This window comes from Sapajus apella, unplaced genomic scaffold (genome assembly GCF_009761245.1).
Source record: "Sapajus apella isolate SASKATOON/1434 unplaced genomic scaffold, GSC_monkey_1.0 scaffold47, whole genome shotgun sequence".
In the NCBI taxonomy this organism is placed as follows: domain Eukaryota; kingdom Metazoa; phylum Chordata; class Mammalia; order Primates; family Cebidae; genus Sapajus; species Sapajus apella.
The window spans coordinates 8664750-8679081 of NW_022436987.1; the positions used below are offsets into that span (position 1 = coordinate 8664750).

A 14332-nucleotide genomic window follows, 5' to 3' on the forward strand; every position below is an offset into this window, starting at 1 on the left:
CATTTTAGGTTTTGGGGTACATGTGAAGAACATGCAAGATTGTTGCATAGGTACACACGTGGCAGTGTGATTTGCTGCCTTCCTCCCCATCACCTATATCTGGCATTTCTCCCCATGCTATCTCTCCCCAACTCCCCACCCCCTGCTGTCCCTCCCGTATTTCCCCCCAACAGACCCCAGTGTGTGATGCTCCCCTCCCTCTGTCCATGTGTTCTCATTGTTCAACACCCGCCTATGAGTGAGAACATGCGGTGTTTGATTTTCTGCTCTTGTGTCAGTTTGCTGAGAATGATGGTTTCCAGGTTCATCCATGTCCCTACAAAGAACATGAACTCATCGTTTTTGATGGCTGCATAATATTCCGTGGTGTATATGTGCCACATTTTCCCTGTCCAGTCTATCATTGATGGGCATTTGGGTTGGTTCCAGGTCTTTGCTATTGTAAACTGTGCTGCAATAAACATTCAATCTCTGCCACTTCTAAACCCCTCCGGAGTCGGGCAGTGCATTGCTTGTACAGCTGTAAACATGGCTTGCCTGTTGAATTGGTCATGCTGTCATGTACTTATTAAAACACTTATCTCTCTAACTGGACTGAAGACATCTTGAACTTAAGGACTACTGATTTCTGTCTTCGTCCCCATTGTGGCTTCTGTTAGGGATTAAAGAAATGCTTATTGAATGATCCTTGTGCAAACACCTGTTACCTTAGGTTCAGGGCATCTGCTCTCTTTCAGTGAAGGTTCTCTAAATCTATCTGTTGCAAACCAAGGCTAATAAATTCCCCACAGGCTGTCAGAGTAACCATGGAGGTTGGACAGGACTTGCGATGGGGACAGGGCCCCATCAACCTCTCACCTCTACTCAGAGGCACCGCCCTCTGAACAGATCAGAGCATGAACAGGTCAGAGCAATTCAGCATTCATTCCCTCAACAGACATCGGGGCAGACACTGTGTAGTGGAGAGTAGGGCCAGGGGCCATCTGCCATGGCTGTTTGTGCCAGGGAAGGAGAGCAGTACTTCTGGAGCATGTGCTGTGCTCATGGCCAGCTCCATGTAGGTAGGTCGTGGGAATGCAGAGGTGGTCATTCAAGCACCCCTGCTGGGGATTCGGAGTTTTGTGGAGAGGTAGATCAGTAAGCACATGGGTACCAGATAGGGTAGTCAAGGATGTTGATTCACAATTGTCCCTGTTTTCCTAAGCTTGCCACATCATGCAAGGCTGCTACCCAAGTGACATTCTTGGGCTTCACCAAGTGTCTTCACCAAGCTCCACCCAGCTGTCACACAATGGGTAATACTGTGGGCCAGATGGAGAGGCAGGCTTTCACCGGGGTTCTGTTTTAAAAGGGGGGAAGTCCTCTATTCTTTTACAACACTTGTTTTCCCCAAGCCATTCAGCATAGCATTACTCAAGTCCCATGGAGAGAACCTGCCAACAGAGAGCTCTCCTTGCTCAGGCCTGTCCCCTGATATGCTTCCAGGTCTTAAAAGAGTGAGAACTCAGCAATCCCTCTCTGCTTTGCCTGCCAGGAAGCTCAGAGATAACTTGTTTGCTCAGTTCCAGTAGCTTTCCTGACCAGGATTTCTTTTTCTTATAAAATTTGCCCTCATTCCTTTCCAAGGAATGTTTGCTTCTTGTGTTTTGTTTGCTTGTGTTGCTTTTGTCTCTGTATCTTACTTTTTGGGGGCAGGATTGGCAGCAGGGTGGTAGTTAGAAGCACCAGTAGTGAAACTGGACACACCTGGGTTTCATTCCATTTGCTAGCTGTGTCATTTTAAGTAAGATAAGTTGCCCCTTCAGTTTTTGGTTCCTTGCCTTAAAAATTGGGATAATGATCACAATGAATGGATAGGTTATTGTGAAGACTAAACTTGTTTATTTCAAATGCCCTTGTTTCCTCTTCCTGCTCCTGGATCAGACTTGATCTGTGGCTGTGGAATCCTAGTCTTCATTTCCTTCTTCCGGCCCCTGTCAATCAGCACACAGCGGGTTGTACAACAGTAGTGACTAGGGGACCAATCATCCCAGTTGTCTGGGACAAAGGGGCTTCCTGGGATGCAGGACTTTCAGTGCTGAAATGGGAAGGTCCAGGGCAAATGGATGAGTTGGTCACCCTGGTAATAACCTCATCATTGAGTGGCTTACAGTAGCAAAGGTTTTTCTTCCTTGTGCTACTGTCCATCCACCCTGGCTAAATGAGGAGATTCTAGCCAGGAAATTGACAGTCTTGGGCACAAACAGAGGAACATGTTAAAGATTCTTTAGAAAGTTGTAGCTGTCGCTTCTGCTTGGTCAGGGCCAGTCACATGGCCAGGCCTGCCACCAGGCTGTCAGTGCAGAACCTTCCCACTGGGTGTAGCAGCTCAGAGTGGAACATTGATCCACTTTGCCAGGCTCACCTTTCTCTTCTTTCACATTTTAGGGTGCTGGAGCAGGGACCAGGGAAAGGAGAGAGTCACCTGGTCTGGACTGGGGGTCTTGGATGTAGTCATCTTCCTGTAGATAGTGGGTATGGGTTTCTTAAGGGGCAGTGTTCAGCCTTACCCTGCTCTGCTCAGAGGAGCAGCTGTGTCTCCTTTGGGCACCTTCTAGTGGCTGATGTCCTGGCCCTTCTCAGCTGCCAAGGCCTCTGTTTGCAAGGCAGGCTAGGCTGTGCCTTCTCTTCCACCTTCCTTGGTCCTTTCTATGGAGACCTGAGATTGTTTCCCCATGCTCCTCGGTGGAATGAAGGGTTCCCTCACATTCTTCCAAGGCATCCTGCACAAGTCCCTCCATTGCCCTGCTTTCTCCGGCAGTCCAGTAAGCCTCCATCCCACCTTTGGGACTGTCTAGCTCAGAAGTAGGCACACCTGTAGTCCCTAACTCCAGGACCACAGACCAGTCTCTTCCCAGAGCATTCTCACCATATGCCATGTGGATGGCCAGGTCAGGGCGGCCCTCAGAGCCCACCCTCGGCAAGGGTACCCTCTCAAAGGCACCTCTGTTGGCTCAAATCCCTTTTGGAAGTAGTTAGCCCAGAAAGAGGCTTTCTTTTTTTGTCTTTTGTTGTTTTATTTATTGTTCTTACATCTAAGAACACCTTCTTAGGCAGAAAACAGTTTTCCAAAAATAATGTTAATTAAGTGTCACAATTCTTTTAGCTTCCTTAATTTGTCTAAGCATATAAGAAAGGCTTTTTGAGGCTGGACATGGTGGCTCCAGCCCATAATCCCAACAGTTTGGGAGGGCGATTTGGGGGGACTGCTTGAGCCCAGGAGTCTGGGCAACATAGTGAGACCTTGTCTCTAGTAAAAATAAAAAATTAGCTGTGTATGTGGCATATGCCTGTGGTCCCAGTTACTTGGGAGGCTGAGGTGGGAGGATCATTTGAGGCCAGGAGTTCTAGGTTGCAGTGAGCTATGATCACACCACTGCACCCTAGCCTGGACAATAGGATGCGAACCTGTCTCAAAAAAAAAAAAAAAAAAAAAAAAGGCTTTTTTGATTTTTGTTTTGCAAAAGTACCAAAATCTATATTCCCATTTATTATTCTTATTTCTATAAAGTAAATTTGAGTATTGGGAAAATTGATCAAAATACAAAATTTTATATGGAGTTTAGTACTTTGGATCCTTCGTCTAAATTTCAGGGAAGTCAGGGCTGGGAATGGTGGCTCATGCCTGTAATCTCAGCACTTTGAGAAGCTGAGATGGGCAGATTGCTTGAGCCCAGGACTTCGAGATCAGCCTGGCCAACATGGCAAAGCCTCCTCTCTACAAAAAATATAAAAACTAGCTGGACGTGGTAGTGGTGCACACCTGTAGTCTCAGCTACATGGGAAGCTGAGGCAGGAGGATAGTTTGAGCCCAGGAGACAGAGATTTCAGTGACCCGAGATCATGCCGTTGCACTCCAGCCTTGGCGACAGAGCAAGACTGTCTCAAAAAATAATTAAATAAGTAAATTTCAGGGAACTCAGAGAACGAGAAAGACTGTTTCTTTCATTTAGCATTTGTTGAGTACCACCAGGAGTGAGGAATGAGACCAGGCACAGGAGACACCTATAAATAAGGCCCTACCTGTGTGAAGCTTATGGGAGGTGGAGGAGACAAGCCTGCAAGCAGAGAAAGGCCACAGGGCGTGAAGGAGCAGCTGCAGGAGAGCCAGGGAGAGAGGATACAGCTGTGAAGCCTTCTCCTGGAGGTGAGCCCGTGTGCACAGGAAAGAAAAGCAGGCATTCATCAGGTGACGGGGTGGTTGAAGGGAGCCACACCTGCAAGAAACGTGGACCCAGCAGAGGCAGGGTGCTTCTGGGAACTCTCGTCTTTTAGTCTGTCGGGGGCTTTGGGCAGCAGATGGGAGGGTTGGGCTGAAGACTAAGCAAGGCCTGATGTTTCTTGCTGGGGGGTTTTGAAACTTGTCTAGGAGACTTAGGGGGAGCAGTGAGGCTTTTGCAGTGGTCTGAGCAAAGGAGTGTCCTGCCTCTGATCACAGTGGGAAGAGGATGAGGCTGGCAAGGACAGCTGACTGAACCTGGGCAGTGACAGGGAGCTGGAGGGAAGTGGCTGGGCCCATCCCTTAGAGGGCTGTGTGGGGGCTGTGGGGTGTGGGAGGGAGAGAGGAAGGAAGCCCAGGGTAGGTTCTGGGTTGCTAATTTGGGGGCTGGGAGGATAGCGTGTGACCTAAACAGAGAATCAGATTTAGATGGAATTATGTATACTAAGCCTGGGGATTTCACATCCATTTGCTGCTGCTTTACCAGTTGGGGCTCAAGGACAGGAAGCCCAAAATTTCTGGTCATATTATTTGCATGTGCCCAAACTGGGGTTAACAGAATCCGACACAGTGAGGGTTCCTGAATCACACTGCAACGGGGAATGAATGACTTGGGAGGCTGGAAGCAGTTCTATTCATAGATACTCATTTGGTGATCTCTATAACGGTCAAGGCAAAGATACATACCCCAAAGACTGCAAGAATTAGCCAGTGGAATTTGAAATGCCGAAATTTTTGCTTCAGAAAGGTCAGGAAAGCCCTGTTTAAAATCTAAATTTTGCCGTCTAAAGGCAGTGCAAGGATGGACTAGGAGAATGTGGGGTGACTCGTTTCTTCCTTTGAGAGCCAGTTCCTGCCAGACACAGGAATCGTCCACTTGAGTCACAGGGTGGAGAGGAGACCCCTCAGTCCTGTCAGTAAGGTGGTAGGGAGCATTGCCACGTGGCTACCATGAATGCCATTTCAGAATTTATTTCTCTCTTAACTTCATGTGTGTCCAGAGGCACTTGAGATTCACTGATGTTTTCTTTAGACTGTGGAGCACGCTTCAGCAGTTAGTTTCAGGTGTTGGCTCTACTGGCATTAGGTTTCGACTTAATGTTTTCTGAAGACATGTTTTCTGCTGTTTTTCATTGTTCTTGTCTGGCGTCAGGCTGCTGCCTTCAACCTAGCAAGAGCTGAGTGGTGTCTTCAGCAGTGAGGTAGCTCCTGGAGGCCGCCACTGTTTTGCTGTGTGACTTTGGCTAATTTATTCACCTCCCTGTGCCTCAGCCTCCTCTTCTGTAAAGTGGAGAACACAGGAGTGTCTACCTCATAGAGCTACTGTCAGGTTTCAGTGAGTTAATCTACATGAAACAATAAGGATAGAGACTGACACAAAATCACACTCAACAGGTTTTCACAATTATGATTACTTGACCCAGTAGGAGAAATGAAAAAACACAACTGACTTCCTTCTAAGGACATGCCCAAGAATCCAGTTTTAGTAACTTTGAAGGCATTGTTTTTCACAGAAAGTATCTCCTGCCAGATTTTTTCATGTGTTTGCAGCTTAGCTTTAACAAGGAGCTGAAGGACGCCAGGCAGCAAGGGATGGTGAGTGCTGGTAGCGTGTGGGGAGCACACCCAGACTTCCTCCCTGTAATTAGGAGTCTGAACCATCTCCACCATCTCCCTTAGCTAATAAGAGATTTTTACGTTTGCTTACCTCAAAGTGACCTGTCTGGGTTTTCTTTTTTTGTGGCCCCCACTGTAGGTTTTTGGAAGAAGCTGACTGCCTGAAAAGAAATTACAAAACATGAAAATCGCTTTGAGGTGACCAACAACTCCAGAGGCCCCTAACTCCTCCCAAGCTGGATCTGGGGTGTAAGCGCTGTAACTTCAGGTAACAAAGAAGTGTCCCCTCTCCTGCCCCCGGCAACTGATAATTATTGGTAGCTTGCATGGCAGTTCTTCCTTTAGGAAGTGTAGTTTCTTCCAGGAACTCTGAAACTTGGGATATTCCACCTCATGCGGTTGTTTGACTGGTCAAAAAGGGAGTAGGGGATTCTGGAGGTACTTCATGTCTGCCACCTGGCCCAAGGAGGCCCAGGCTCACCAAGACCCTAAGGGCAGGGCTCTGTACTTATTTCCTGGCCCTGCTTCTGTGAATGTTAATGACAAAATAACAACAATGGCACCCACCCAACAGGGTCTTTTATGCTATTAAATAATCATGAAATACTTCTTGAAGGATAAATCAGAGAGAATAGCTGGGAAATGTTTGCAAATAAAGAGCAGCAAGAGAGGAACTATTTGTTCTCCTAGCTGTTCAAATGTATTGTAAGGCACAGTGATCAAAACAGTATGGTACTGTGATAGAGATAACTAGATCAAAGGAACAGAATAGGGAGTCCAGAAATAGGTGATAAATCAATAAAGGTGTATTTCACATTAGTGGCAATGGGATAAATGAGCTAGCAAATGGTGTTAGAAAAAATTTTCTCTCTGTTAGAGGGATATAAGAAATTCCTAAGCTTAGGTAGTATACCAAAATGATTTCCAAATAGCATTAAATTAAAAAATCCTTAAAATCTTAGTAAAAAAAGAGAATATTTACATTATTTGGGGTGAGAAAAGGCTTTTAAAACATGTCACTTTTGGTGCCACATAAAAATATTGTAAACAAAGTTAAAAAAACAAAAGGGTAGGCTGGGCGCGGTGGCTCACGCCTGTAATCCCAGCATTTTGGGAGACTGAGGCAGGTGGATCATGAGGTCAGGAGATGGAGACCCTCCTGGCAAACATGGTGAAACCCCGTCTCTACTAAAAATACAAAAAATTAGCTGGGCATGGTGGTGCGTGCCTGTAATCCTAGCTACTAAGGAGGCTGAGGCAGGAGAATTGCCTGAACCCAGGAGGCGGAGGTTGCGGTGAGCCGAGATCGCTCCATTGCACTCCAGCCTGGGTAACAAGAGCAAAACTCCGTCTCAAAAAAAAAAATACAAAACTTAGCCAGGCGTCGTAGTGGGCGCCTGTCATCCCAGCTACTCGGGAGGCTGAGGCAGGAGAATCGCTTGAACCTGGGAGGTGAAGGTTGTAGTGAGTCAAGATCGCACCACTGCACTCCAGCCTGTGGACAGAGCGAGACTCTGTCTGAAAAAAAAAAAAAAAAAAATGTGGTGGAAAATGTGTTTACAACATCAATGATGAACAAAGAATAAATATTCTTAGTATACAAATTCTTTCATTCAATATCTATGTATTGAGCGCTTGGTATGTGCTAGAAAGTATTTTGGGCACTAAGGGCACAAGCAGTAAATAATGTCCCTGCTCTCCAAGTACTTAGACCCTGATGGGGAGGACAGCCAGTGAATACGGTAGATTACTGTAGGTCGCATTTTGATAAGGGCTAAGGACAAAACATTAAGCAGGGAACTGGGTTAGGGAGGCTTGGCAGGGTTTGCATTATATGGATATTCAAGGGAGCTTCACTGATGAAATGACATGGAAGTCGTTGAATGTTGAGCTGATAGCAAATTTGCTGTTTTTGGAATATTGAGCTGATAGAATTTGCTGATTGGGTTGAGTGCAGGTTGTGAAAGAAAGGAGTCAGGGTGGCTTCTAGGTTTGGGGCCTGGCAACCAGAAGGATTGACATAGGAATGACTCAGAGGCTTGGCTTGGAGAGAATTAGAGTTTTGGTTATGGATATTTCAGTTTGACATCTCTCTTATGTATTCAAGTGAGGATGTCAGGGAGGTGATTGGATATAAAAATCTGTAATTCAGGGTGACATCTAGGCTGGAGATATAAATTTGGGAGTTGTCACAGTGTTGATAATATTTGAAAGAATGACACTAACTAGAGCCCCTAGAGGGCATGCATAGACGGAGGAGAGGGCCCAGTACATCCATGGGACCCTCTCTTTAGAGTCGAGGGAGATGAGGAGGAGCCAGCCAAAGAGAGCAAAATGGAGTGACCACTGAAATGAAAGGAGTCCACAAGAAAGGGGATCTCCCAAGGCATAAAACAGTGAGAAGCGTGAGATCAGCTTTACCGGATGTGCTGATGGGCAAGGAGAGAGGGTGTGGAGAGCTGGCCATTGGGTCTAGCACTGGGGAGGTCACTGGTCAACCCAACAAGGGCTGTTTCCTGGGAATGATGGGGAAAGAACCTGATTGTAGTTGGGTTATTGAGAATAAGAGGAAAAGAACTGGAGATAGAGAAATGGGACAATAGCCGGAGGAGGATGGTATTCAAATAAGTTTATTTTTCCCAAGATGGGAGTTACGTAACTCCTGTTTTTACCCAAACGGAAATGATTCAGTAGCGTAGGGAGAGTGGATGGTGCAGGACTGGGCTGGGGGGAGGGTTCTGAAATGGTGGTCTCGAGGAGGTGGGAGAGGTAGAATCCAGGCATGAGCTGGTGGTGGGTCCTAAGCAGGAGCATCTTTTCTCAGTTCACTAAGAAGCAGAGTCATCAGCAGAGGGTGGAGACTGAGGAGGTGTTGGAGGTTTGAGGAGAGAGGACAAAGCATGAAGTCCTTCGTAGCAGAATGGGAAAATAAATGGCCAGGGAATGAAGGATCGCTGGGCGGCATGCAGGCCTCTGAGGGTATGTTTTCTCCAGCCATGTCCCGTTACACAGGTGCACATGGGGTATGAGGCCATTGTGGTAGAAAAACAGAACATGGACAGGCACAAGGGAAGACAGAGAAACGCCTGTAATCAGAAGAGCACCATCAGTAATAACTGAAGAATACAAGTAAAAACAGTGAGGTTTTCTTTTTTTCCTCTTCAGACTGGCAAAGAGCTCCCATTGGGGTTAGAAATTATTGTTGCTTTTCTGGAGCACAGTGTTACAGTATATTCCAGAATACAACGTGTGTCCCCTTTTGACCTGTCAGTCCCACTTTTAGAAATTTATTCCAAGAAATAATCGCTCAAATGTAAGGCGATATACACAAAGACATTCACACAGCATTGCTTATCAAAGTGAAAAATTGGCAATCATCTAACCAGGAGGCAACTGACTCACTTACCTGTCAGCATAACAGTAATAGTGGGACACAATGGCTCACACTCACCCTCCTGTTTCGAGGGCTGGTTTTGCAGATGAGGGAACTTGGGTCCAGAAGGGGGTAGTGACAGCTCCAGTCTTACTGCACAGAGCTCAGACCCCTTGGCTGTAGGCAGGCACCCTGCCCAACCTCTCCAACTGGGCTTGGAGTCAGAATCCCTCGCAAGGAACTTAGCCCCTTTTCTAGGGCCGGTTTGCTTAATGCTTTTAAAATACTAGTTCTCAAAATGTTTTGCAAATTTGTTTACAATGTCTTCGTTTCATCATTTGTGGCTTTCCTTGCAAAGGATGCTGACAGTGGGGAGACAACAGACAGACTGCCTGAGCTAGTGATAAAGACCATATTTTCTTGATTCCCAAGTAATACTTACAGTGGAAGAAAGGCTATTTTCTGCTTTCTTACAGTGTTTACAAAAGTCATAACTGTGAGGATGATCTGGGTGCAACATCTGTCACCCCTTTGATCACCAGGGTTGATTGGGCTGACCTGACTGGCTAGGCAGGTGTCCCCTTCCTCTCTCACCACTCTGTGTGTGTCCCTCCTGAAGCTGTTATGCTCAAAGAGGATGACCATCCCTGATAGAGGAGGACTGGTCTTTGGTCAAGGGTATATGAGTAGCTGTCTTCTTCTGTTAGGACTTCCAAACAAGCTCTCAAAAGTCATAAGAGAAGTACAAATATAATAAAGAACTTACATTTATTTGTTTCCTTATCATATGTTTATTGATTAGAAGAAAATAAAATTAGCGACCAGGCATGGTGGCTCACACTTGTAATCCCAGCACTTTGGGAGGCTGAGGCAGGTGGATCTCTTGAGGCCAGGAGTTCAAGACCAGCCTGGCCAACAGGGTGAAACTCTCTCTACTAAAAATATAAAAATTAGCCAGGTGTGGTGGTATACACCATTAGTCCCAGCTTCCCAGCTGTTTGGGTGGGTGAGGCACGAGAATTGCTTGAACCTGGGAGGTGGAGGTTGCTGCGAGCTGAGATTGCACCACCGCAATCCAGCCTGGGTGACAGAGTGAGACTCTGTCTCAAAAAAAATAAAGATAAAATTAGCTTTGCTGGTGGAGAAAAGGGAGGAAAAATAATTAGCATTGTCAGAGAACATCTGGGATATTTGGTCCCCTCAGTGGGAATAGCCCTGAGTTGTCACTCCTGGAGCTTCTGGTTTTAGTTTAGGTCTTTGACGCCACAGCACAGGGACCCAGGAGAAGCTGTTCAGCTTCTCCAGGCTTTTGTGTCTTCACCAGAGAAATGAGCGGGTGGGCTTAAGTTACCTATGAAAACTCGTAAAATAAATATGATGCTCTTTCCACCCTACCACATGCCTGTTTTGGGTCCAGGGGTGTGAGAGATGTGTTAGTGCTACTGTAAACCAGCCCTGGGTCTCACCCCTCCCCGCCAACCTCCCCCCACTGCCAAACCCCCAAGCACTACCCTGGGTTCTCCACTGCTTTAGAAAGCTCATTGAAATAAACACGCCTTTGTGCCTCTTGCAACAATTCCAGATCAACCAATGGCAGACCAGAGAATGGACATTTCTTCAACCATCAGTGATTTCATGTCCCCGGGCCCCACCGACCTGCTCTCCAGCTCTCTTGGTACCAGTGGTGTGGATTGCAACCGCAAACGGAAAGGCAGCTCCACTGACTACCAGTAAGGTCTTTGGGGCATGTCTTCCTCTTGTTAAACTTGGTGTCAGTTCTCGGGCATGGAACATCTAGCAGCCAACTACTGTTGCTCCTGGAAAAGGGGATGGGAATAAAAAATCCAACTCTAGGTGGCTACACAGTTGGTTTTTGGCTTTACCTTCCCCTGACTTGTAAGCAAGAAGGGAGCCTTCAGCACTGCTGAGGCATTTTCCTTTCACGTCCCATCCCCAAAATGTTATACACCAAGAGGAAAAGAACAGTCTTAAGGCCAAGTTCTACCTTTTACCCCTTTCTTCCTCTTCTTTCTTTGCTCCTTTGAGCAAGAGGGTTAAGTCTATGGGTGTCATCTCAGGGGGTTCAAAGAGAGCTTTGCCCAAGGGCCTCTCTGAGGAAGACAGCAAATGTCAGGTGCTTAATGAATGTTTGTGGAAGGAATGAGTGGAGGTCCTCTCCGAAAGCAATTTAGGAACATTGATATTGTCCTTAAACATTGTTTAAATTAGTATGAACTTGTTATATTAAATTTAGACTTGATGACTTTTCTTTTGAGTAAGTAAATTTTCACCAGTCATCATTCTGTATATATACAAACACCTAGGAATAAGGCAGTGTAGAATGTTCAAAGGCACATTTTATTTTGCTGAGGCACCTGTGTAGAATCTTACCCAAATGTCCATTTAAGAGGTTTTCTTTTGTTTAATGAGGGAAAATCTCTGAGGAGGTATCCCCCCTACAGCAGATGTCCTTTCTGCTGAAGTTCACAGGTCGAATTTGGGGAGCACAATGGCTGGAGGTCAGATGCCCACTAGGAGATGCTATGATTAATATGTAAGTTATCCCAGATGATTAAGACAGCCAACACCCAGGGGCTGGAGAGTGGGTATGAGGGCTGTGAGGGTGTTCTTCCATAGCAGTAACTCCCCAGCAGAGAGACTGCGAGATGTTGACCACAAACCCTTTGTCTTGAGCAAGTGCTGAGGGAGCCACTATTATGTTCTAAGGCCTCTGCCATCTACACCTGTGGTTTCCAGCCTGGTCACCACCCAAGACCCCTCAGATTTCCCTTGTGGACCCTGGTTTGCTAATCTTCTGTAATTCATGGAGACTCGATTAATTAAGCAACCATAATCTCTTTCACTATCATTTTAATTTAACTGAAGTCATCTGTGACTGTCAGGCAGAGCTTTTTCTCACCTGAGATGATCATCTGTCCTCAAGGAGCAGAGAGAATTCTAGACAAAAGAGAAGAGGGGAGTTTTTGCCCTTCCGTGGGGCCTGCATGATCTCTAAACTTTAGAATTAGCTGGAGACACCCTCTGCCTGTGAGGAACCCCAGGGCATCTAATTGGGAACACTGTTCTAGAATCCCCATGATATGGTCCAGTGCTCCTAGAAACAGCCGTTTTTGCCCTTGGGATTACATTGTTTGAAGGGCCATGATCTCTCCTTTCCTATGGGATAAAGGAAAAAGGAGACAGGCCCAGGTGGCAGTCCATGTTCTCCTGATAAATACATGGATTGGAGAAGGCCATGAGAACGATTTGGAACTCCTTCCTCTGGGGATTTCAGTCTATTTTCTTCTACTGAACTACAAGATGCAATGAAACCTGGATTTCTGGAGTCTGTGAAAGGGAGGGAGATCCTTGCTGTTACCCCAGGACCCTCTGTGGCCCTCAGCCCCACTACTCCCCTCTATCCCAATTCCTAAAATCTAGGGGTTCCCATCTAGCTGAGAAGCAGAACATTTGGCAGCGTGCCTTTGAAAAGTTCTTGGGGCTCTGCTCAGTACTTTATTGGTACTTTAATTCCCCCTGCTCACTTCACCCCTTCCCCGCCAGATAGATAAGTATGCACATGTCAAATGGAACAAGCTTCATTTATCCAGAATGATGGGGTGGGGGAATGAGAGGTTATAGATATTTTGATACTGTGGTTAACTAAGCATTTTTGTAAACTCTACATATTCCCAATTTTCAAACAATTGAAATATGGTAAAATATAAGTTAACGCAGAAACTCTATTGAGATAACTATTGTTTGATAATCTGAGAACTGGTCCAGGTTTTATAATAAGTTCAAGTTAATTTCCATTTGTTTGTTTTACCTTATACATCATTAATCAATATTGTGGCTGTTTGAGCTTTCTTATTGTTTGGTTTCTGGATAAATGAGAACCTTCTGTCTTAAGAGGCTCTTCTGTATGTCCTTATTAACATGCAGTCACATTCTCTCTTGTTTTTTCAGAGAAAGCATGGACACAGACAAAGATGACCCTCATGGAAGGTACCATGAACCTAGTAATTTGAACTTCAGCGTCCTTAGAGCCATTTGCTTTGCCCTGTTACACATTCTTTGACTTGGGGCAGCACCCATGTCGTCAACTGGAGATGAGCAAGGAGGCTGTGGCCTGTGGGCTTACACTGTGTCCCTCCAACCCCCAGTCCCCTTGTTTGTCTGCAGAGAGATGAAAGGGATGGGGCAGAAGAAAACAGCAGTGTGTAACTTTGCCATTCATCTCTGGAGAATTATGTTTTTATCTTTTGCCTTTTTCCTCCCCCCAGGTTAGAATACACAGAACACCAAGGAAGGATAAAAAATGCAAGGTAAGCTTAGACCTCGTTTTGTCTACAAAGCGTCCTAATTCTGGTTGCTTAGAGAGCAGCTGAGGAGGCTCTGTGTGTTTGGTCCTATTGGGCAAAGAGTCCTGTTGGGCACTGTCACATCCTTAGAGAACAGGCAGGTAGCAGGCCTCGGCCGAGGTGGCCTTCTGCCCTCCATGCTCCCCATGCTGGACTGGTCTTTACTTTTTGCTGTCCAAGCACCTTTAACCTGAAGGGGATTTGAAGGTAGCAGAAATCAATCAAGGCTCGTTTTTTCCAAGTCTTCAGTAGAGGACATCTTCCTGACTGGAGGGCTGGGACTCGCCTCTGAAAGGGGCCCCTATTGCACTGCAAGTTGCAACTGAATGTCCCACATGGGGCATGCTAGTGCCTCAAGTACATTCGCTGCTTTCGTTCTTCCTACCTCCAGCCACACTTGCTGACCTCTTCCCATTGGGTCCTCAGTTGTTCTGCCGTTAGTGCCAAGACCTTCTGAGGCTGTGTCATGACAAACTGATACAGGGGGTGCAGAAATCGGCTGCCCTAAGGCTTCAAGCTCTTCCCTTGGAGGCCAGCCTTGGTAGGAGCTCCCATGGCTCTGTATCTGTGGCAGCTGCAGCAAACTAAATTTCCATAGTTGCTGCACCTCCTTAGGACCATCACCAACGGCAGGTACACATCAGTCAGGGAGAGCATGTGCCAGGGCAGTGCCACCCTGCCTCAGTGGACAGCCACTCTTGGGAGGGAGGAATGTGACAT

General features: G+C 46.4%; 1 protein-coding gene across 14 annotated transcripts in view; it reads left to right on the forward strand.

Moving 5' to 3' along the window:
• The window catches only part of ARNTL (aryl hydrocarbon receptor nuclear translocator like), a 110098-nt gene that overhangs the window by 66138 nt on the left and 29628 nt on the right, over positions 1 to 14332 (forward strand). For 9 of the 14 annotated variants that reach the window (XM_032240801.1, XM_032240807.1, XM_032240806.1 and 6 more), the window contains 4 exons: positions 6015 to 6143; positions 10831 to 10978; positions 13218 to 13256; positions 13535 to 13576. In XM_032240801.1, the coding sequence (XP_032096692.1) occupies positions 10839 to 10978; positions 13218 to 13256; positions 13535 to 13576 (221 nt within the window). In that variant the 5' untranslated portion in view covers positions 6015 to 6143; positions 10831 to 10838. Of the gene's footprint in view, positions 1 to 6014; positions 6144 to 10830; positions 10979 to 11003; positions 11803 to 13217; positions 13257 to 13534; positions 13577 to 14332 lie in introns of those variants that run through there. The other 5 variants (XM_032240815.1, XM_032240814.1, XM_032240816.1 and 2 more) reach the window with 2 other exon arrangements.